This window comes from Aulonocara stuartgranti (genome assembly GCF_965226115.1).
Source record: "Aulonocara stuartgranti genome assembly, chromosome: 10".
Classification (NCBI taxonomy): Eukaryota; Metazoa; Chordata; class Actinopteri; order Cichliformes; family Cichlidae; genus Aulonocara; species Aulonocara stuartgranti.
In genome coordinates, this window is record NC_138946.1 from 13,806,980 (window position 1) to 13,831,446 (window position 24,467).

At 39.1% G+C, this 24,467-nt stretch overlaps 2 protein-coding genes across 3 annotated transcripts in view; both read right to left on the reverse strand.

Annotated features, from left to right (window-relative positions):
* Positions 1 to 24,467, reverse strand: part of grxcr2 (glutaredoxin and cysteine rich domain containing 2) — a 33,238-nt gene that overhangs the window by 4,399 nt on the left and 4,372 nt on the right. The window contains exons 1-4 of one of the 2 annotated variants that reach the window (XM_082549094.1): positions 7,175 to 7,197; positions 6,062 to 6,211; positions 5,390 to 5,573; positions 3,420 to 3,529 (exon numbers count right to left, since the gene is read on the reverse strand). In XM_082549094.1, coding sequence (XP_082405220.1) covers positions 3,420 to 3,529; positions 5,390 to 5,573; positions 6,062 to 6,118 — 351 coding nt within the window. In that variant the 5' untranslated portion in view covers positions 6,119 to 6,211; positions 7,175 to 7,197. Of the gene's footprint in view, positions 1 to 3,419; positions 3,530 to 5,389; positions 5,574 to 6,061; positions 6,212 to 7,174; positions 7,198 to 24,467 lie in introns of those variants that run through there. The other variant, XM_082549095.1, reaches the window with a different exon arrangement.
* Positions 22,630 to 23,805, reverse strand: LOC309715702 (general transcription factor II-I repeat domain-containing protein 2A-like; the record flags this gene model as incomplete). The annotated part of the gene is made up of 1 exon (XM_082549023.1): positions 22,630 to 23,805. One exon carries the CDS (start codon positions 23,803 to 23,805, stop codon positions 22,630 to 22,632), a length of 1,176 nt encoding a protein of 391 aa, XP_082405149.1.

Sequence of the window (24,467 nt, forward strand, 5' to 3'; positions counted from 1 at the left end):
AACTGAGAGTGAAACCCTAAAACAATGCAGCCTAGAATTATTATTAAACCTTGTTAGGTGAGGGACCTCTGTAGAACCATTGTGCCATCCTTTCAATAATGCCCTAAAAGGATAAGCTAACTCCAGATTGCTGCTCTCTACTGATAAATGTGCTAAATACTGACTTGGTGACCAGGGCCAAGCATTCCTTTGTTTGGAGGATAAAGGAATGAAACTGACATCAAGCCAGCAGGCAATGTGGCTGACCTCCCTTTTAGCCTGCTGCACTAATGAAGCTGCTGCCGTTGTAGCTCAGTAAAAATGCATTTTTCAGTCAGATTAACAATTTTATTGCTTTTGTTGAACAAATTTCATTGAGCAGCATGCAGCTGATGTTCTAATTGCCTAAGATCCCTGTTTAATATTTTAAATCTGGATTGTATGTTTTGTTTTTGTGTAGCCATAAATTAATTATTACATAACTTTGCATTCACTGATAATTGTGTAATGCTTTACTGTGGTGTGTCTGCTTGCTTTTCAGTACATGTACTCTTACTATGCATGTGTATAGTGTAAAGTGTAAATCACTGAAATCAGTTTTTAGGTGTGACAACTGGCCATAAAACTTATTGAGAAGATCATGTAAACAGTGTAAAAACAAAACAAAAAAATCTTGATCTGCATAATATAGAACTCAAGATTATTCATTAAACCAAATATATTAGAAATTTACAGTTAATTGCTAGCTCAAATCTGTAAAAGCTGCGGTATAGCTCGTTGGTGTTTGCAATTTCTTTTAGCATCGCGTGGTCTGACTTTGGGCTAAATTTGTTGAGAAGTCTGCATTGTTTTTATACACACCTGAATGCTCCAGAGCAGAAATCTTCTGCTTTCACAGAGGTGGTCACAGTTAATCACAAGCATCTACAATGAAAACTCTTTTTCACATGACAGAAAATCAAAAAAAAAAAAAAAAAAGTTCAAGAATTGGGTGGCACATAAATATAAGGAAAGTGCGATTAAGAGTTTATGAGTTTAAGAGTTTATTAAGTTTATAAAACATTAGTTTTTGTCTTGATTGGTATTTATTCTTGTCAAAAATTATTTTTAGTTTTCTTACATAAAAAAACTATTAATGAAGACAGATAATTGCTATCATTAAATCCAGATGGTGTATTTGCCAAAACTATAAATGTATTATTCTAAATCAACTGATGCATGTAAGTTTTTTGCACCACGGACCGGTTTATGCCCGACAATATTTTCACGGACCGGCCTTTAAGGTGTCGCGGATAAATACAACAAAATAAAACTAGTACCGGTACAGAAAAAAAGAAGATTTATTCATAACACACGTGAAAAGGCCTGGGAAAACTGAGTTAACGATAAAAACAATAACAAAATAATGCTGAAAACTGATAAAAACCCTGAAAAACATACATTTCTCTCGCGGCCCGGTACCAAACGACTCACGGACCGGTACCGGTCCGAGGCCCGGGGGTTGGGGACCACTGCTCTACAGTATATGCCACAAAGTAGCTACGAACTGCCCATGGAGACAACCTTTGATATTTGGTCAGCTGTGATGTGCTGTGATATACAGTACATGCTGTAGACAGGGATGGTTATTGCAAAACAATGTGATGAGAAAACTTTTACGAACCCAAAGTATTTGTTTGTGCATTGTATACTGTTTCATATACCAATCTGGACCAATCTGAATATCACCTGGTACAGCTGATACTGGCCAGCCTCTTTTTTATGTACACACTGTTCCACTGTAACCCTAGGTGTCTGTATATCAGTGCTTTCATTTTATATGCAGAGAGAAACAATGACACTTTATGCTTTCCATAAAGCATCATTGAGATGCTAATGACTTAATTTCGTTGCCAGTATGTTTTTTTGAGAATAAAAGTTAACTAAATCGTTCATGAAACTCTTAATAGCGACTGACTGTTTTGGTTCCAGCTCATTTAAACTGACAAGGGAATTAGAATCTTTCAGAATTTACAAAATCTGAATTATCAGAACCAAATGGACAGTGTCCAAAACGTATTTACTAAATTAATCTTTTTTTTGGCAAAACCTCGAACAATTATATACAGTTTGCATATAAACACATTTTAACTGCAGTGTGTCATAACAGCAATGATGGGTGGCAGAAAACATGCAGCACAGATGCCATTGCATTTAAAAAATGCTACAAAATTGTTCACATTTGTTGCTAATGACATGATAAAACCAGTAAACACCAGTTTGCAGTGCACAGACAGCAGTGAAAATAAAAAGACACTAAACACTTATATTAATTCATTAAAAAGAGCATGCTGCTTAAGAGATTAAGTGGTGTTGTATCTACACATCACAGATAACTGATGTGCTAGTACAAAAAAACATGCATAGTTACCATCTCTTTTTAAACAAAACTAACAAAGTTTCATAGCATTTCTGCACCAACAATGTGATTCCCATAGAGCCATTGACTGAAAACTTGTCATGCCATAGCATGGAGTGCACCCAGATTAATGTGAAAACCAAACAGTTGCAGTTTCACGACTTTCAGTAGTCCATAAGATTAAAAGCAGTCACACTGACTTCTGTGTTTTCTCAACCCTTTAAACGGACTTAGACCCAAATTTCAGGTCCTTATGTAGATTATTGCAGGAACAAGCAATGTTTTTTAACGTTTTTTACACATGTGTACAGTCCTGAAAGTACTTTGACACACTCAACCCCCTCAACTTTTTTCTGGCTGTCCTTCAACTCAAGGGGGGGCACTCATTAAGCAAGTGTAAAACACAAACTTAGAACGATCAAAGATGGGGTCAAAGCCTTTTCTCTGGTATTCTCTAGCTCAAAAATGTGACGCTGATGAATAACTATCTTATTTACCATAAGCTGTAAGATGCAACAAGTCAGTGAGTCAAAAGTGAATGTTTTACTTGTATATGCGAGTAAAGCATTGATCTTGACCGTCATATATGATTTATTTGTAAGTTGGAAAATAATCTGTAGTTCAGCAGTTAACACGTTTGCTTAATTCACAAAAGTTTCCCAGCTCAGGATCAGGGAGAAGACACGAATGCCTGGGAGGCTTTCGTTAGAAAGGGCATCCGGCATAAAAAATCTGTGCAAATCAAATATGCAACCCCTTGCAAAAGGAGCAGCTGAAAGAATCTTTCTTTTTTTTCTCATGACATCTTCTTATGTTACAAATGAAGCACCTTTCATGAAATCTGACACCTCAGCCTAGACCTATGCATAAAGCACATTCCTAGCCTCACAATTCATGCCCAAACATAGAGTTCTTTAAATTAATGTAGTCTGAAAACAATGTGTTTAAAATTTTGAGAAAAACAGACATATATAATTGGCACTGTTAGTGAAAAACCTACAATAACTCAACTAAAATATAATATCAAATTCTGGATTTTTACCTTGCTGTCTCCCTCTCCTTCCTCAGTCTGGCCAACTGCAGGTTTGTAGCTGCCCATTCCTCTATATACATTTATTCTCTGGGCTATGAGCCCTGTTGGAGGATAGACACCTGGGTACAGAATAAAGCATGTTGTCAGGCTAGAGTGAGAACTTGTATACAGTATTACAGACTCAAGTGCAGTTTTCATCTGTAGCAACAGCATGTGCTCTATTTCTAACACATCGATGTGCAGTGATCACATAGAGCCAACTACTGAAACCAAGCCTATAAACAGTGGTATCCAAAGTGGCTGGTGGGAGTGTGGACCAGCAAAAGACATCCAAAGTGGTAGAGTCCATTTCCTTAGAGCTGTTTTTCTTATTGGGTGTGGATAAGTTGTGGAACACTTAAAATATTGCGACCGTGTCCAATCAACTTGCAATCGCTCTGCCTTTGAAATGGTCGCTTTGAAGAGGGAGACGAGGCTTGAGGCCACTCTAGTCAGTTGCCCTCTTCAAACCAACTCTGTTGCATCAAAACAGTGATAAAATGGTGATAAAGTGGCAATAAGATGGGTTCAGATTGCTATCTGATTTCCCCAATCTATTTGTGATAATACAGCAATCGGCTGTGACAAATAATGCATTTGTTGCCATCTGTTGCAATTCTTTTGCCCTCTGATGTAGATGGCAACCAGTAGACCATGCAGAATTCACAACTCTCTCAGCCACAGACTGAGACAGATGGAAATAGGACAATACAATTTATAAATTTAGAATATCTAAATTGATGTAAAGTACAATCAAAGATGAAGATACTTCATTTAATCAATGACCATAAAAACTACTTAGAGAAGTGTACAGTTGATCTGCATAAAGCTTCAAGATCATCAAGCAAGAAACAGATGACTAACAGCTGACTAATCAGCAAAGTTAGGGGGTGGCTGTAGCTCAGGAGGTAGAGCTGGTCACCTACTGATCGGAAGGTTGGTGGTTCAATCCCTGGCTCCTCCAGTCTGCATGTTAAGTATACTTGGGCAAGATACTAACCCCAACTTGCTCTCTGAAGCATCCATCGGAGTATGAATGTGTGTGAATGTACTTAGAAAGCACTACGTATAGATAAAGTGCTTGTGTGATTGGGTGAATGAGGCATGTTGTATAGAGCACTTTGAGTAGAAAACCGCTATATAAGAATCAGTCCATTTAGTTAGCTGGTTATAAACTCCCATTATACCAGCTAATCTTAAACTTAAGTGTCCTAAAAATAATCACACTTTTCCTCTGATAAATAGTGTGATTACATTCTCAGATCATAAGTTTATTTGTTAAGTGTTTGAGTCCCACATTGTTAGCTCCACTTCAAAAAGAGTTTTACTAACGCCAGCTAATAGCAGCAAAACCAACAATGCTAACCGACATAAACGTTCAGGATATTCTCAACAACTCACTTCAGTATCACTGTCATGAGACAGAAATGAGCTTCATCTACTTGTATTGTACACCTTTCATAAAGTTTTACAGCCTCCTCCAGCACAAATAGAAGTGGAAACCTGGCATATTTGCAGGTGAGGTAACACTGACACCTTACGATCACTACAGATGAACAGCAGCCAGAGAATTCTGCACTACAGCAGCCGCTATAGTTAGGACTATGCATTTGAACTGGGAGGGTAAGAAAAGAGAATTCAGCTGACTGAAACTACTGACATCTAGTGGGGAAATTTTACACACAGTACCTTTAAATACATTGATTAGGCAGTCAAATAATCATCTCGGTCACCAACATCAAAATGGGCTTTAAATTCATTTTATGCTACTGGATTCATGCTACTGGATTAACTGTGCATGTTTTTACTTTAATGGGGAAAAAAAGATCACTTTATGCAAACTACTACACCTTGCTTGCCTTGCCTGCTCCCAGTTTACATGCAGTACTGCCCAAACAAATAATCCTAAGGGCAACCATGCATATAAAGTAAAAACCCACTCTGTTGGTCTCCATGAGTGTCCTCAAATCCGCAGAGCTGCTCCATCTCGAGGTGGCTGGGAGGGATTTTGCGGTGGATAAAGCTGTGAGGGTATTTCTCCTCGGGGCTGTCCAGCTCTTGACCGTCCTCGTACACGTGCTTCAGCACTCGGCCACTGTAGGATGATGCCAGCTTGAACCTCACCTGTAGTTTGGAGTGGAAGGTAACATCTTTGATTCCACTGCTTGTTGTTGCTTGTCACACCAAAAACATTAATTAGTAACTAATGAGTGATTAATAAGTAACTGTAGAGTTTCTTTTATCTTATAGTACAAAGCACATTGAGGTGATTGTTGCTGTGAGTGGGGCTATATAAATAAATAGAATATAGGTAGGTTCATAAGCAGAAAAATATGGTATCTGACCATGTGTGCAAATATTTGCAGAATGTTAATACACACATCAACAGTCCTGTGTCATTCTCTATTTGCAGCTTCACAACATGAGCTGCAAACAGAGAACTCTTTAACTATGTGCTTAGAATCACCTGCTAATAGTTTTGCAATTGTTTAGAAAAAAGAGAGAAAGAGGAGGCTTGATAATTGAAACGACCTTAACAAGTCTTTTCCTCTGAAACATTTATAACGGTGAAACCTATAATTTCAAAATAAAGTGGTGTCATAAGAACTCACCTTTCTTGGTTTGGTGTCTTCGTAGCGCTGATTCAGTTTTCTCTGGAGTTCCTCCATGATGGCTGATTGAAGAGTGGATGCAGAAAGGGGGTCACTCCATCCAATGAGCTCCTTACCTTCTTCTAGCTGGACAGCGTGGAGCCTGCTGTGCTGAAGGGTTGTTTGTAAGGATGGATAAATTCAAACTTGGATTAATATACAGCTCGATGGAAGCACAGCAGCCGGACTAAAGAGCTGTAAGTAAGGAGTGGGCGGATGACAAAGATAGGATGGCAATGCTCTCTCTCTGTGTCCTGCTTCCAGAGTTTGCCTGTACCTGCTGTTTTAAGGGACCCACCTTTCTAGCTCTCAGTGCTAAATTATTCACAGATAGATCGAGTGTACAAAAGGGTGGTTGCGAAACCAGAAGCCCTGTCATCAAATAATTATGATCACAAAAATAGAAAGCATTTGGAGCCTGCGTGTTGCTCTGTGTGTTTGTGTGCAAAATGGAGAGAAAGAGAGAGTAAGGCAGTGAGTATGGGTACATGTGGGAGTTGTTAGATAGTTGTAGCTGCAGCCTGTCATTGGACAGGAGCCGAGAGTATCTGTGGTGGAAAGTAAACATGGCATTTGATGTCTGTTGCTGTCATAAAGAAAACATTTAGCCTTATCAAAATATCTCTATAATTAGCGAGCTTCAAGTGGCATCTGACTGAAATAACATATTACTTTTGTAATGTGTCTTCACATTATTAACAAATTGAGTGGCTCATCCCTGAAAGTCTAATCTGAAGTGCCCTGGAAGTGAAACACTAGTGTTCTAATTTATATGTGCTTGGGTCTGATTGATGGAAATTTCATCAACAAAGAGTGAACACAAGGCTCCAAGAAGACCTCTGTGTGACCTCTCAGTGTGAGTCTGTGCTACCTGCAATATGAAGGCACCTTCTACATATGAGTCTTTCAAGTGGACTATGCAATAGGATTATAAGAACTTTCCCATTATATCTGTTATCCATGTCTGCAAATTGAGGGAATTCTGGCATGATGTGCCCAGAATCACCACAACCTCAAAATCACCTTTGCTCCATGAGTTAAGACTTCACAGACATTCCAGAAGATTTTGGATACAGAAATATCAGCTTAGGCTGCTGCCCCCGCGACCCGGCCTCGGATAAAGCGGATGAAGATGGATGGATGGAAATATCAAATATCCCAAATGTTAGTCCTTCACAAAAAATTGAAGGTTACTTCAATGCAGACATGAAATAAATATTACTAAACATTGGTTTAGGCTTCAACATTGTGATTTACAGACATGAACTTAGAGCAGCGGTCCCCAACCTTTTTTGCACAACGGACCGGTTTATATCCAACAATATTTTCACTGACCGGTCTTTAAAGTGTCGCGGATAAATACAACAAAATAAAACCCAGTACCGGTACCAAAAAAACAGATTTGTTTTCATAACACACAGGAAAAAACCCAGGGAAACCGAGTTAACGATAAAAATGATTTAAAAAATAACGATAAAAACTCTGAAAACCATAAATTTCACATGCGAGCCTCAACACTCGTGGCCTGGTACCAAGCGACTCATGGGACACGGACCGGTACCAGTCCATGGCCCAGGGGTTGGGGACCGCTAACTTAGAGCACTCCTCTGTGCCTTTTCTGGACAAACGTCAAGCATGAGTAAGTTCAAATGGTACAGAAAACTGACCACAATGATTTTTTATATGAACATTTTATTGATAAAGTAATATGGGATTCAAATGTTTTGCTTTATTGATGCAGAGATCTTTTTGCTACCTATAGTTATAGTATAGTATAGTGGAAAAAAGTTTTCATAGAACTCTGTGAAGTCCAGTGAAAGCTAACCCTGCTGCTAAACAAATGAACTTGATTAATTGGTCATCTGCAAGTATGAACATACATCTTTTTTGAGTGTATGATAAAACAATGTCACAATCAATGAACTACATCACAAACTCTACAGTCCCTTTTCTTTAAAAAGAACATGGCAACATAACTTAGGTTTGCAAAGTTGCATCTGAACAAACCACAAGACTTCTGGTATAATGTCCTTTTGCAAACCAGAGCAAAGTGGGAATGTTTGGCCATAATCCACTGCACAGTGCAAAAAAGAGCACAGTATATCAGCACAAATACCTCATACCAACTGTCAAGTACTGCCATAGGACCTGGGAACCTTGAGGTCATCGAGTCAACCATGAACTCTTCAGTTTATGTTCCAGAGTCATATGTGATGCCATCTGTCCAATAGCCAGAGTCATGTGACAGTACGATGACCCCATTATTAACAAAACATCTATAATAGAATGGCTGAAAAAGGCCCAGGGAAGGTGCAGACCTCAACCCAATTAAACTGCATTTAATCAACAAGATTGATAAGCATTAGTGAGACCTTAGAGTTGTGAATAAACAAATGTCTGCAAATTTCAGTGAATTCAAACAACATTGTAAAGAATAGAGGGCCAGAATTCCTCTACAACGATGTGGCAGAGTGATGAGGTCATACAGAAAAAGATTGCTTCAGGTTATTGCCACTAAAGATTGTTCTACAAGCTACTGAACCATGGGTTGAGTTAGTTTTTCACAGAACAGCACAGAGCCCTAAAAAATGTTCACAACTTGCCCAATTAAGCAGTGCTGTGGAAGTTTTCCTTTTAATAGATATTATATCAAATCCAAAACAGTACATTATGTTACACTGTCCACCAAATGGAGCCACACACTTTCTCAAGTTTAAGCCTTTCTAAGAGGGTCTTTGATATGAGCAAAGGAATACACTGCTTTCCAGGAGAAACTGAATTTTACACTATGTACAAGACTGATATTTGATGCCTCTCTAATGCCTTTGATAAGCAATGTTTTTCTGTTTTTCAAATGATCCCATCATATAAAGGGGTCACTCATATCTCTAATTGTGTTCTTCATCTTTTCCAGAATTGGCCCATCAGACTATTATTAGGACTAACTGAGTGTGATCAGCATTCATTTAAGCTTTATCCACAAATATAAAGAGTAATTTAAGATTTCAGCCACAATTTTTAATGGGGATGTACTAAAAGAAAATTCTGCATCCCCTCTGTGGGACCTTGTGTGTATCTGTGTGTCAGTGAGTATGTGCATCTATTTTCCAAAAACCTGTGTAAATCCTATGTAAACAATGGATCTGGAATATACCGATAGCTATTTGAATTGCTCTGTTTACACAGTTTTCTTATTCAAAGTTTGAAACTGCTGACGGCAGTGACAACTTTTTCCCTGCATCTTCAAGAAGCGATTTTACAGAACAAACACTAATCTAACAAATGGATCTCATTTACTCCATGCATGTCGAGATCAATCTCACAATTATCCTTACAGATGACTGTTATTAAATCGAGAGGGAATGGATGGTCTTAAAGTAGGGGGTGAGAGCATTCAGATCACACAGAGAGCCTCCCTTGTCTCTTCCGTGACCGAGAGTCAGCTTGATCAGACTGCAGAACAAGCAAGTATGCCTACTCAGGCGAGAAATTGTTTTGGGTGCATCGCAATGAAGGAATCATTTAATGTGCCAGGATTCTTGCTGCTTTCGGTTTAAATGATTGCCACTGTAAATGCGTATCTCTGTGTCTCCACATTAACAGTTCATGTATATTCTATTATCCCCATTAAAGCTCCCCCAATACAATATTCAGTATGAGCTTCATCACTCAGGTGCAATGCATGGTGTCTATCTATAAATCACCTAATTCATTTTAGTGCTCTAAAGACAGTGATCAAAACTGGGAAATAACAGTTTTGTTTTTACTGTACTGGTGATAATGCCCTTTGACTCAGGTGAATAAAAGAAGCTTCAATTGAAATCCAAATAGAGGACCAGCCACCCAGATGGCCTGATGCAACATCTATGTACTAAATTTGGATTTGTAAATTAGAACTACAACTATAACTTGTATTGCACCAACAAATCAGTAATTATTAAGATGAATGCATGTTGTTCCTCTGCAGATCTTTTAATCTAATTCTGGTCTGTTACACCCCGTGTACATTTAATGGCCTCGTCTCAGTTGTTTATGCCTCAAACCCTGCGCAGCTATACCACATCTTACCTTATGCTACATCAATCATAGACACTTTGTATTTAAGTTATCGTGTGTGGGCTAAGTTCGATTATCCACACCCCCAAACCCAAAGAATCCAAGCGCACTCAAAGGAACTTGGTGTGTTTTACTAGACAAGTCTCACTTTCAGGGCCTGAGGGCAGCATATGTCCTTGCAACCCTTTTTTGTATACCCTCAAAGTTTCCTCATCTTTGTCTCTCCAGATGTAAGTGCAACAATAAAATGGAAAAAAAAAAAAAGAGAGAGAGAGAGAGAGAGAGAGAGAGAGAGAGAGGTGAAAAACTCACTCACAGGAGACATACTCATTATTTTTTCTTTTTCTGACACCCTCCCAAGGGGGATGTTATTGACTGACTCTCACACGAGCTGCCTATTTTCAAGCAACAATAGAATTTCTCCACCCTGGTCGTGATCGTGAAGGCAAATGGTTAGGGCAAGGTGGAATTAGTGACATTTAAGGAGTATATAACTATGAAAAAAAAAAGGACAGGCGCTTTGCCATTTTTAATGAAACCACTTATATTCTACAGCCTCGCTCTCTTTATCTACCCGTTTCAGTACCAACCTCACATTTTAACTCTACTGCTCTGCCCTTAGCAGACTAACAGGCAGGAGCATTGGAGGAGGAAGAGAAAAAGACAGAAATTTAAAGAATTGAAAGGCTGAAATTAGAGATGGATGGGACTATGAGGGTGGTACCCAAGAAGAGATAAAGGAGGAGTGATGAAGCTACAGATGAATTTGAAAGACTGTATTTATCTTCAGACATTTCCCAACACACTAATGTCACATCTTTCCTGAAGGTTACAGACAAAAAGAAAGAAAAAATGGACCCCAGACAATAGACTGGGACAGTTTCTTCTGTGTTAACTGAATGGAATACAATTATCATATGTTCACTGTAGAAAGAGATCACATTTACGATTTGCAGATGATATAACATGTTGTCTAGACACATGAAATAGTATAACTAAAATTTGTCACGGCTCGGGGCAGCAGCCGTGTGAAGAGTGGAAGGAGGACTCAAACGCAGCACAATTTCAGATGTGAAGGGTGATTTATTGACAATACTGAACATAAAGTGGAGATGGCAAACAGAACTAAGGACAAACTAAACTGGGAGAAACTACACAAAGGAGTGGCAAACCTGAACATGAAGGGAGAACAGCAGGGAGAGCACGCAGGGAAATTCACCGGGTATGAACACAGACGACGCGACGAGGAACAGAGGCAAACACACACTATAAGTACACAGAGAGACACTGGGAAATCACACACAGGTGGGAGACACAGCTGGACCTGATTAACCTGACGAGACAGGGGAACACTAACACCAGGGACCAATAGAGGGAGCACAAACCCAAAACCCAGTATCTAAAATCCCAAAACACAAACCATCCCAAAACAGCCCAAGAATAATAAAGAGAATAATAACAATAAGGAACACAAACACAAAGTCACTGAGTCATGGCCGCAGGACCATGACAAAATTACTGTGTGAGCAACTTCTTGTTTTCTTCATTTTTTTTTTGATGAATGTCATTGAGTACATCAGGAAAAAACCCTGGTTGATAACTTCACACCACAATTTTTAGCCTAACAGTAATAAAGGCAAGTGTATATTATAAGAATCACATTTTTTTTTAAAACACATGAGAGCTAGTGGTCCAAGGTTACAAAAAGACTTGATGACAACGCATAAACCTTTAACACTTAATTTAATTAAGATGCTATTTAAAAAAAAATCTCTTCCACAGCAGCAATGCTTTAAATAGAACTACTTATGCATTTAAACTTCATTATCTTAATTACAGTGTCTATCAAATGATAAATGTGGCAAGTAACACTGAAATTAATATTTAATATTTCACTGGGACTGATTTTCTATCTCGTTCTAATTAGCTGTTCGCTGGTGATGATGGTGTGTGCAGCTTTCATAAAAGCTTATGCACATGCAGAAACGCATGTCTGGGATGTTTCAAAGGCCTCCTTCTGTGACCTCTCCACCCCACTCTAATTTCATCTTCAGGAAGAAAAAAAAAAGTCTCAGAAATGATGCATGGCTGTCTCTGCCAACTGCAATCCCAGCCACAATGAGATTCAGGACAGCGGCAGGGAAATCATGGCCAAGAATAAGCATTCCACTCGTACTATGCTTTGTATTTTGCTGCAAGGCCTATTTGATTACATTGTCCAGAAAATAATTGAAGGTGGCTTGAGGTGGTGCCCACAAGCAAGACAAGTTAGTCTCGCAAGACAAGTTAGTTCAAGTGGAAGAGGGAAAGAATTAAAGTACAAAAGTTCAAATATATTTAGACGCCTTTTACACTATACTTAAAGAGAGAAGTGCTGCGAACAAAGATTTATTATAAATCATCACTATTTATTTGTCACCATCTCAGTTTAGTGTGTTAATGTTAAAAGCACAGATGGGGCTGTGATTAATTTTGCACTTTTTATTTTATTTTATTTTTAATATTAATATAAAATACTGGCTTTTTTACTTAACCTGCATGAACTCACTCAAATGATGCAACAACGTAACAGCAAGCAATCATCTGACAGAACACTGTCGCTAGCATGGCTAAAAATACAGAAGTATTTTGAGTAATTGTTACAAGTTGTTTTTCTTAAGCAAACCTATTGATGTGAAGGCTAAGAATCCACCAATAGAATTATGTGTCACTGATAAATCAGCCTTGGCTGACAGAACCAGCCCAGTGGGACCTTTTCAGGTTGTCTAGCTAAAGTCCTAAGTAACTAAGTTAAGTATGTAAGCAAAATTTATCATAAAGCACGATTCAAGACACCTTTTTACTGAACAAAATGTGGTACATAGTAGTAGGAAATACGGTGCTTAGGAATAACTCATTTACAGAAAACACAAATATTTTACAAATCTGTCAAAAACTTAATAATTAAATTGATGTTTTGGCACACCGGACTTCTCTGAGAAATGAGAAATTATTCAAGCATCACACTCAACCACAAAAAACCAACTAATTATTCTGTTCAGGAATACAAATAAATAACTGTAATTTGGCATCTTGATCAAAAATGTTAATGTGCTTTACTGCTTTTTTCAGCTTGTAAAGCAGTAAATTTGAAAATTAATGAATGACAATAATTACATGTCAGTATTAAAAATATCATTTTGATTAAAGTGACTGCAAATGCTAATATAGTTAACATTACAGAAACATGAACAAAATTATTTTGGTTATTAGCGACACTGTTGATTTAGTGCAGCTGTGACAGAAACCTTACATTGACTGATAAGACAGACCAGACAGACAGACAGACAGACAGACAGACAGACAGATATCCATAAAAATATGAAAATATTATAGATAAATACATAAGACACAGATTAAGAGACCTTCACCAGTATACTGACAGCAACAACCAGAGAACAGCGAAGGAGAAGCAGAGTTACAGACATAACAACAAATGGGAGATTAGTGGGCTGGAAAGGACAGGGAATAACGGTGAGTGTTGAGCCTAGACTTAAAAGCAGAGATGGAGGCAGCACTGAGGGAACATGGAGGGAACTTTTGATTTGATGCGTGACCTTGGGGCATGTAACTTTCCCAGTGGAGCTGAGAGACTGGAGGCAGAATGTAAACAAATGGGGTTGGTGGTATATATTAGAACCTGCCTGTTAAGAGCCTTAAAAACAATTAGTAAAATATTGAGAATATTGAGTTGAGTGCAGAGAAGCCAGGATACGAGTGATGTGCTTCTATTTTCTAGTACCAATGAGTAGTCTTTTGCTTGTATTCTGCACCATTTGCGGGGGAGACCAAGGTCTAAGAAACTGTAATAGGTGACTTTGGCATAGGTGACTTTTTCCAAATCATGATGAGACAGAATAGACAAACTTATCTGGTAAAGTCATATAGAATGACCTCATACCAAAGCCCACAAGACAACCTGGACATAATGTTGCTGGTACATCCCATAGAAAGGCAGACATTGTGATTGAAGTTGAAGTTGTATATAATCTGCAGAATATGACAAGGACACCGGAGACTGAATGAATTCAAACTGACTGAGATCACTTGATTTTAAACCATCTACATAGTAAATACAGTTTTTCTCAGTCATCTTGGTGCTTTTCTCAGATCAGAATAAAAATTCTCAAAACCATTAGTGCAACCTCCAAACATTTAGTCGTTTTTGCACATCATAGTAGCAATGTCTCCTTCCTCTGAACAAATTGCAAATGCTCTTGGACATGTATCACTTGCTTTCATACAATTATCTGGCGTCGACAGCATTATCATTTGCTTATGTCATGTCAGTCAAAATGAACTATACTTTTGGATGCTGAATAGTCATTCCCAATAAAACTAATAGTCTTTATTTCATTGCTTGAGGCATCACATACAAAATTGGTGAATTCGTTTTCAAATGCTGTCTAGCAAATGTTATAACTTTTTTTATCATTATTTTTTCCTGAAAATGACGTCGAAATTGAACAATTTCTTCAACTTCAGCTTTCACTGACAAGGAGGTGTGTGAAGTATTAGTTGTAACCAATGACAAGCCACTTGTTCACAGTCACTCATCGATCAATCCCATGAACCCTTAATTGGAAAGCATATATGAATCGAGCAGGACATAGTGTGTAGGTCAGCATCGTGGAAGAGGGGTGAGGATGCACGGCGGGGGGGGGGGGGGGGGGGGGGGGGGGGAGAGAAGACGTCAAATACATAGGCAGATCCATAATGAAATTAGGGCAACACTTGTTGACCATGTTGTCAATCATGGCCTCACAATGGATGATGCTGGTCGGAGGGTGCAACCAAATCTTGGAAGAATCACTGTGAATTCAATCATTCAAACATTTCGTAGGGAGAACAGGTATGCATAGTATTGGACAGTAATCCAACATCTCATAATATCTCATGTTTAGTGTACATTACTGTAATTTTACTATACACGGCTGTACAAAAAGTGTATAGTGCTGTCTTGAGCATTTTCAGGTAGTGTCACCGAATTCTGACCTTTTTTTGCGTTGGAAAACACTGAGAGAATACTGTGAACTGTCATAATGGAAACATGACAAAGCCATTTGACTATCTTGTTCATCAAGATGATGTCAAGACTTCTCATTTTGATGACAATGGCAGTTTCATTGACATAAATACTTGCTTTTGAAGAATGGATTATCGATTTTGAGCAAGTGACCTGCTTTTGCAGGTTATCCAGTAGGTTTTGCAGTTTGCACCAATTGTTTTGCGAAATACACTAACTGCTGTGGAAATGTTAATAGTTATGTGAGAAAATCACCAAAGCAACTGAGAAAAACTGTAATACACTTTCATTCCCCCTTTTTCCCCCCATTATTTATTTATAGATAGATAGATAGATAGATAGATAGATAGATAGATAGATAGATAGATAGATAGATAGATAGATAGATAGATAGATAGATAGATAGATAGATAGATAGATAGATAGATAGATAGATAGATACATACTGTGCAGAGATACAAGAGTTTTGTTGTTTATTCCCTTGGTTCCAAAAATAACTAAAGGAGCAAAGGAAATTGAGGCAGCATGTGACTGCATCAGGCTCCATCTAATACTTGTCACTACTTTGGAGCAGCCCTTCATTTCAAGAGGATCTGGCTGTACAGCAAAGAGAGAGATGGCCATGGCAGATGTCACTTGAGTAGAGGGAATTTACTTTGGAGTGAAATCAAGTAAACAGACAATTATTAATCCAATATAAACACAATGGCTTCACAAAAAGCTAAGAATTAAAACGAGGCTGTGCACCACCAAATGGAGGCTTTGAAAAACCAGAACCGTGTTATACATTATCAGGAAACTTTAAAAAAAAAATGTGTTGTGCAAATTCTAAAATAACTTTTTTTTAGTATGTCTCATCAGTTTCCAGTTTCCATCACGGCAGGCATGGCAGGTGGTGAATAAGCTCACACCCATGTGTTGAAGTGTATTTTTGAGATATTTTTAGACAAGTGACACACACGGATTGGCTGCATCCACTGTTTATTAACCCATCACTAAAGCTGTGTGTAAAATGATTTCTAAAATCAGATTCATGACTGAAAGAGACTCTTTTTTCAGGCTTACACTTTTAAGTCTCAAATGCTCATATATAGACATAAACGCAACTGCAACTCCTCACATCTTTAAAAAGAAAATGCTGTTCAGTTTTTAATTAATGCTTATAGGAATTTGATGTTTTCTGTGTTAGTTTAATTAAATAAGAACCCATCAAATGTACCATGTTTTCATTGCAAAACCTGTTACCATGCCTCCAGAGTAGGTGCAGTAGGTTAAGTTAAGTGAGCACATGGTGCAACTGGCTCCTGATGAAGAGATCCATGTACAAGGAAGCGTTGCACAATGAATGGGAAATTAAATGTCAGAAAATAATTAACTTAGTCATGAACTCCTCATACCTTTTTACATTTCTCTTCCTATTGTTGTGCATAATGTACCATAACAAGTCTGCAAAGTTCTGGAAATGTAGTTATGATTATGCAATTTTTGCAAATGAATTCCCCGAGGTGTCACATTTGTTTTTCATCTTTGCTGTCTTCCCCAATCTCTCTTCCCCCTTTCCCATCCAGCATGATAATTGGACTAATAATGGCGTAGACAGCCTGTGGCTGTGACTCTGCACTCGGTGTATTCACTCTAACTCGGTGCTTCAACCTGTCATAGATTTCCATATTCCTATAGGCAGAACTCATAGTGCTCTCTGTGCATGCCCCTTTGTTCAGATATTACTTCTCTCTGTGTGAGTTCACTGACATAAAACTCATGAAATTCACTCTCTTCTTCTACTCCTTGAAAATATTGGTGAGTGGTAAAATTTTGGATTAGTTTTCTTCTGAGGAAAAAAAGGCAAAATGTGATCATGGATCTCACAGCGACTGAGAAGAAAATGTAATCTGAATACTCTTCTATGCCACACGAGCACCTAGATTCTGGTGACTCCTGTATGACGCAGCAAATCTAATGGTGACCTTTAGAGGGATATCACTGTACATTTATAAAATAGGCACATAGGATAAGGCCAGAGAAATGTCAAAATATTCCTCTCCTCATATTTATTATAGCTGTCACTGTTGAATATTATAGCTACAGATGTTAGAAATTAAAACCTCCACAAAAACTTTTCCAAAGCCCACTGCAAAATAGCCAACAATAAAAAAGTACACCAAGGTAAACTCAGTTACTTAATGGAGCAGGATAGACGACCATGCATTGTCTAATGTTATATTATGTATGATATATAGCATAAAATTCTATGCTTGATCGGTACAGCAGAGAGGCAGCAATAGAGAAGCGCTGCTGAAGCCCTGAACCAGGATGCTTGACTGGTTTGCAGAGCGAGCAGTGAGGCAAGCAGTTTACTGCTTTTTGTACTCTGTGTCTCTCTCACTTGTGCTCTCTCTCTCAATCTGTGTGTGTGTTCCCGTATGTGTGTTCTGCTATCTATCTTTTTTTTCTGCATAACAAAAAGCAGCTTAACATCATGGCTGGCTCTGTTGTCTGCCTGCACAGTCTGGTCTACTTAGCCTGTCCATCTCCTCCTGAATCCTGTATGATAAGCACAAAACAAGAGAAACATTGCCAAACAAACGCAAATACACATGCACAAAAGAACATTTGAATGAAATAATTCAGAGTCCCACAACAATACAACCACTGGAAAATAACAATTTTGACATGCCAAAAACAAATTGGTGCATCTGCAATCAAAAGCTACTGCTTAACAGAGCAAACAATGCTGCTGCTGACATACATGTAGTAGTTCTGCTTCTAATAGTAACAAGAAAATGTACAAGGACCTCAGAGACTAGAACACCAAGCAATGAAACCTGAAGACAGTGCAGTGTAAATTTGAAAACAGTCAATATGAATGTGAAAGAAATAAACACATATCAGAGGAGTCGTGATCTTCGTTTTGTAGAAAACTGACAAAACATGCTAAGACATGCTAACAAGGGAGTTTGAGAACAGCCATGATGCAGTTTTTACCTCGTGCGTATCCATTTGCACGTGCTTGTGTGCATTTGGTCATTTTTCCACGACAAATGAATTGATTTAGTCACCAATGGCCTTTGAGCAAATGTTTATGCTTCAGGCATCATATTGCAATTCTGTCAGCAACTTTGGCATCAAAGCAGTCTTTAACAGTCTCGAATTCACAAAATATATGTACGGCATTTATTTCACTTGCATATTAATGTCACTTACACTGAAAAAAATGAATTCTGTCAAATAACTTATATAAAGCTCAAACTCAGTTTTAATAGACATTCAGTAATTCAGTAAGTCTTGATTGGATCCTGCTTCTAAAATCAAAATCCTGGCTTCTTTCCTTCTGGAAAACTTTGTGAAAATCCTTCTTCTCCTTCTATTTCTTCTTCATCTCCTTAGGGGTCATCATAGCATATTATCTGACCCTAGTATATTCACTTGCTGCATAACCTCTCTAACTGCATCCATGAATCTTCTCTGGGGTCTCCCTCTCTTCATATTCAACATCCTTTGTCCTCTATATTCACGATCCCTTCTGGGCACATAACCAAAACATCTCCAACTTACCACTCTAACTTTATTTTTTTCCAAAGCAGTCGGCCTGTTCCTCTCCTCATCATGTCAATCCTACTCACTCCCTACAAAACTCCAAGCCTCTTAAACTCTGTCAATGAAAGGGTGGGCTGGCGTTCAGTTATTAACTTCTTCTTTTTTAGATTAAGTTGTATTGTAATGTTATTTCCAGTTAATAATATATGAAAAACATAATGCAGAGTATGCATTCTAAAATCCTTCAAGCTCCGTTATAAGTAATTATGATGTAATTATTATACATAATTCTCTTTGACCCCGTGGAGCTTTGACCCAGGGAGAGTATACCCTCATATCAGCTATAATAGGCTCCACCCCCTCCACACCGCTAGGTTAAATAGCCAATATTAAATAGTAAGTAATGACAAGCCTACCAAGAGCCAAAAGAGTCAAAATTTCTTAAGATTTAAAAACAAATGCTTATACTACTAAGAATATATGTTAAAATTGACACCTGTCTGCTTACATTTCTTGAAGCTGATTACAAAATGCTGCTGTTTATCATCTTTCCAGGCCACTGATGAATTTTGACAGCGCTGAGCTGAACACACTCATGTAGCACCCTGGCGGATGACATCGTCTCCTAACTCTTTTCCGCTCCACACTTCCTCCCCCGCATTGACCTCCATCTCTGCTCCCCCTCTCCCTTCAGTCCCTGATCTTCCTCTCTTCTCCTCCCTCTAAGCCTGATTTGTCTGTCACACTGTCACGTCCCCCCAGTCTCTCTCTTTCCTCCCTTCCTCCCCCAACGTATTCCACCTCTTTTTAACTCTCGGTAACACACAGCCACTCTGCCTTCCTCTGACTTAGCTAACAGATTTATTTGATACCATGAGTATTCTTTTACAAAGCAGAGTCTTCCTGAACCAAGGCTAAGCATTACACATACAACTCTCCTGCACAAGCAGCTTTAATTGCACACGGCTGTCTGCACGACGACCGAGTGCATATAGAGCATGACACAAAGCCACAATGACAGAATATATAAGGACGGGAGGAGGGAAGGGTGAGGGAGAAATGAGGAAGGGAACAGCTAATAAAGAAGCAGTAAAGGATGGCTGATGGAACAACATGGAAATATCAGGTAATCTTGGATCACTTCAATTTTCACAAAACAATATACAGGGTTTGGCACACCTGCTCAGCAGTTGAGGATATTTATGTCTCTAAAACTGCATTGACAGCCACTCTCAGCAGACTGAGACAATGCTCTAATCATGGCAGACATTAATATCACCCTAACCAGATAAAGTTATTTGAATTAATGAGAATATATTGATTCTGTCAATTACTGGCATTCAATTTTTAGCACATCATGGCGGAGCAGGTAGACTGGTGTCTGGAAATAAAAAGGAAAACACAGCATTTGTCTATTGTAGCAGGAAACAGCTGCATTTACTTTGTTGTTTTGCTTTGCTCTGCTTTTCTTTTGGCAGGAAAAAGTAGCAGAAGACATACTTTTATGGAAACCTTCATATTAAACATAATTTTCACTGTGTTTGTGTTTTACTTCCTGTGTGTGACAGTCAGAGATGGGCAGTAACGCATTACTGTAATCCGATTACTTTTTTCAAGTAAGGAGTAAAGTAAGGGATTACTAAGTAAGTAAGTAAAACTTTATTACTATTGCAAAAACGGTAATTAGATTACTGTTACTTTCCCGTAAGCACGCTGCGTTACTGCGTTACTAAAACCATGATTTTTTTGCGAGAGTGTCTCATGACAATGATGTAAGCGAGTGCCACGTTCGTGACAACAGCTGTGTGCAGATCAAGAATGGATCATATATCGAGTGCGGGAGAGAGTATGAGCGTGCAGCGTTTAAAGCGTGGAAGTACTGACCTTACTTTAAGTTTGATTCCATAAAAAGTGACAAAAACATTAGCGTCCGTTGTGCGTGGGAAAAAAACTTCTTTAGTCTAAGTTTAGAACCCCTTAGCTTCCAAGCAAGTACCGACAGTACGCTACGACGTAATGGGAAATTCACAGACAAACTCGCAGATTCTTCAACTGACAGCTGCGGCACACCTGCACCAGGGCAAACCTCCGCCTGCCCCACTCCTGCTTTACAGTTGAAAATAGAGCAACAGGACTGCTAGTCTTTGACTTTATTTATTTTCTGCTGTGTTTTACTTGCATTTATTTGAAAGACTGAGTGTAAACACAAAAAAATATTTTATTTTATGTGCTGGAATGTGCAGAAAATAGGTTTAAATGTTAAACAAATTTCTTCTGGTGAGTGAATGTTGCATATAATTTAATGTTTGCTTGATGCATAAAGTTAAAAGATTAAAACTAATAAAACAAGTTTTAAAAAGAGACTTTTCCATTTGATTACATTTTGTATGATGGATTATGCAGAAAAAGTAGAATTGGGCTGAAAGATCTATTGCTTTATCACCTATTCAGGTTGTAAATCGTGTTTTTAAAAAGTAACTAAGTAACTAAGTAATTAATTACTTTTGAAAATAAGTATTACTTTTTTGCGGAAGTAATCAGTAATTAGTAACTGATCACTTTTTTCACCAACACTGGTGACAGTATGGATTGTGACAAAGACTTCATGATCTTTGCAACAGTGAATATAAATGCTAAAACTGAATATATTGGATAGTGTTCCCCCTGCACCATTAACAAATGGTTCAGCCCATAGCATGACCGTCTTTTTTCTTGTTTTCAGTAGCAAGCCATGCTTATGACTGTGTCAGAGCACATTTTGAACAACACCTTGGGAATTTTGCTTTTTACACAGGTGGTTGGATGTTACACTCTGGAAATGGAAGGAAGGTGAGTGTTATTAACCCTCTGTGGTCCACCGACAGGCTGCACCTCCAAGTCACATGACTATTTTCAGCTGACTCGATGACGCAGACTGTGGCATGTTCAGAAACAGCTCCGACGATGACGTCAACGTGTTTACGGAAGCGGTTGTGGGATTCATCGGGAAACTAGCGGATGATACCGTGGAGACAAAGACTATCACAACGTTTCCCAACCAGAAGCCGTGGGTGGATAAAACCATCCGCGACGCTCTGAGATCCCGCACCGCTGCCTACAACACGGGACTCAAGACGGGGGACATGGACCCGTACAAAGCCGCGTCATATAACGTGCGGAGGGCGGTGAAAGAGGCGAAGCAGCGCTACGGGAGGAAACTAGAGTCACAACTCCAACAGAGTGACTCTAGGAGCCTGTGGCGGGGACTAAGGACAATAACGGACTATAAAGCACCAACAACCGGTATGACGAACGCGGCCGTGACTCTGGCAGACGAGCTGAACACTTTCTATGCTCGCTTCGAGGCTGCAGCTAAGGCAGGGGTGGGCAAACTTTTTGATTCGTGGGCCACATTGAGTTCTAACATTTGGCAAATGGGCCGGAACAGGAGTAGATAGATGGCATGCTTTGAAAACATCACCTCATTGGGGGAAAAATACACATCTTGGGATATGGAGAAAACATGTGCTTTAATTTCATTTTTTTTAAATGAAGAAAAGCATTACAATAAAATCTCTGACTTCGAAATGAGCCTTTAAACACTGAAAATCAAATAAATGAACATTTTATTTTAAAGCACTGAAAGTTCTGTTATCCTTCAGGATATCACATCACTCTCCTCCTAACTTTTTTTTTTTTTTTTTCCAAAAACGGTAGGAGATGCAGATGTACTTGTCCTGTTCCTTTTATTCAATTTGTTTCCCCGGTGCCAAAAGTCAACAACGACCAGTGCAAGTTCGAAACAGTTGCAGCAAGTCAGTCTGTGAAGCGTTATATTTGATCTGCGCGCACTGTTCATTTTAACAACGTGCGTATCACGGAGACACACATTTTAATGGGAGCAGTGTTGTTGGTCTCCTTTTTTAGCCAGCGCATCAAAGTCTGGAGTTAGTTTTGTTGTGGCGATTCTCAGGATTGATCTGAGGTGTAGGTCTGTTAACTTGGATCTGTGGCTGGCTTTGTTGATGTTCATGACGCTGAATGTCTGTTCACACACGAAGGTAGAGCCGAACAAAGCCAACATCATCTGCGCTTTTCGCCTTAGATTTGGAAACGCGGCATCATTGAGTGAAGCATAGAAGTCATTTAGTTTCAGAGAGCTGAATTTCTCTTTTAAGGCAGGGTCGGACTGAAGGTCGATGAGTTCGAGCTGAAGCTCCTCTGGAGCTGTTTCGGGGTCTTGTGACAGAGGAAAGGCCACCAATTGAAGTGACTTGTCAATTTTATCGAAATCCAAAAACCGACGGCAGAATTCTCCGTGCAGTGCATCCAGTGACTCACTGTATTTCTTTACTTTTGCTCCGGCCTCTTTCAGCGTGGCTAGTGTAGGAAAATGAGTGAATGACTTGTTCAAAATCTGCCTGGAGAATAAAGCCAGCTTGGATTTGAAGGCTTTCACGTTTGTGTGCATGTCATGCACAAACTGCTCCTTCCCCTGCAGTTTCACGTTGAGCTCATTCAAGTGTGAAAATATGTCCGTAGCAAACGCGAAGTCACACATCCAGCTCTTGTTGCTCAGCTCAGGAAATTCATCAGTCTTCCCCTGCCGCTCCAAAAACATGCCAATCTCCTCTTTGAGCTCCCACACTCGTTGAAACACTTTGCCCAAACTCAACCAGCGGACACGGGAGTGATAAAGCAGGTCCTGGTGATCCGCATCAGTTTCCTCCAGGAACGCAATGAACTGACGGTGCTGAAGTCCCCGTGCGCGTATGAAATTGACAAGTTTCACCACAGGATTCACAACATGATTCAGCTGTAACACCGATTTACATAGAGATTCCTGGTGGAGGATGCAGTGGAGGAAAATCACATCCTGGTCAGGGTTTTCATCTTTCACTTTATTCTGGATTCTCCTCAGCAGGCCAACGTTTTTTCCCGTTAAATTTGGAGATCCATCTGTGGTGACGTTAACAAGCTTACTCCAGGGAAGCTTCATGTTTTCGATGGCAGCAGACACCCGTTCAAACAAGTCCTCTCCCCGTGTTTGTCCTTTCAGAGACTCCATTGTCAAAAACTCCTCCGTTATTTCAAAGGTTTCGTTGATTCCTCGGATAAAAATGAGGAGCTGAGCAGTGTCTTTGACATCATTGCTTTCATCCAGTGCTACAGAATAAAAAGTGAATGACTTCGCCTTTTTGTTTAATATGCTGGTGATATCTTCATCTATTATAGTTCTACACGGCGAGTCACTGTCCGCCGTGATAAACTGATTTTCTCAAATTTGTCTTTGGTCTCCGGGCACAAAATACCTGCTGTCTCTACCATACATTCTTTTAAAAACTCGCCCTCTGACAGTGGTTTGCTGGCCTTTGCTATTTTGAATGAAAGCATAAAACTGGCCTTGGTACTTGATTCTTGAATGGCAGTTTGACGGTGAAAAAAACTTTGCTGAGCCTTCAAATTAGCTGCCAACTTCTCAGCAGCAGCTTCCCGTTCTTTTGTTGAGAGCTTGCTAGCATAATTTGTGTGCTTTGTGGCAAAGTGATGGCTAATATTATACTCTTTAAAAACCGCCACAGTTTCTTGGCATATCAGGCAAACAGCAGATGATCGGTGTACAGTGAAAAAATATTTAGTTGTCCACTCCTTTTTGAACACTCGACATTCTCTGTCCACTTTCCTTTTCTTGGGTCCGCTCATCTTCATAGAGGGGCGGTAGGTCACAGG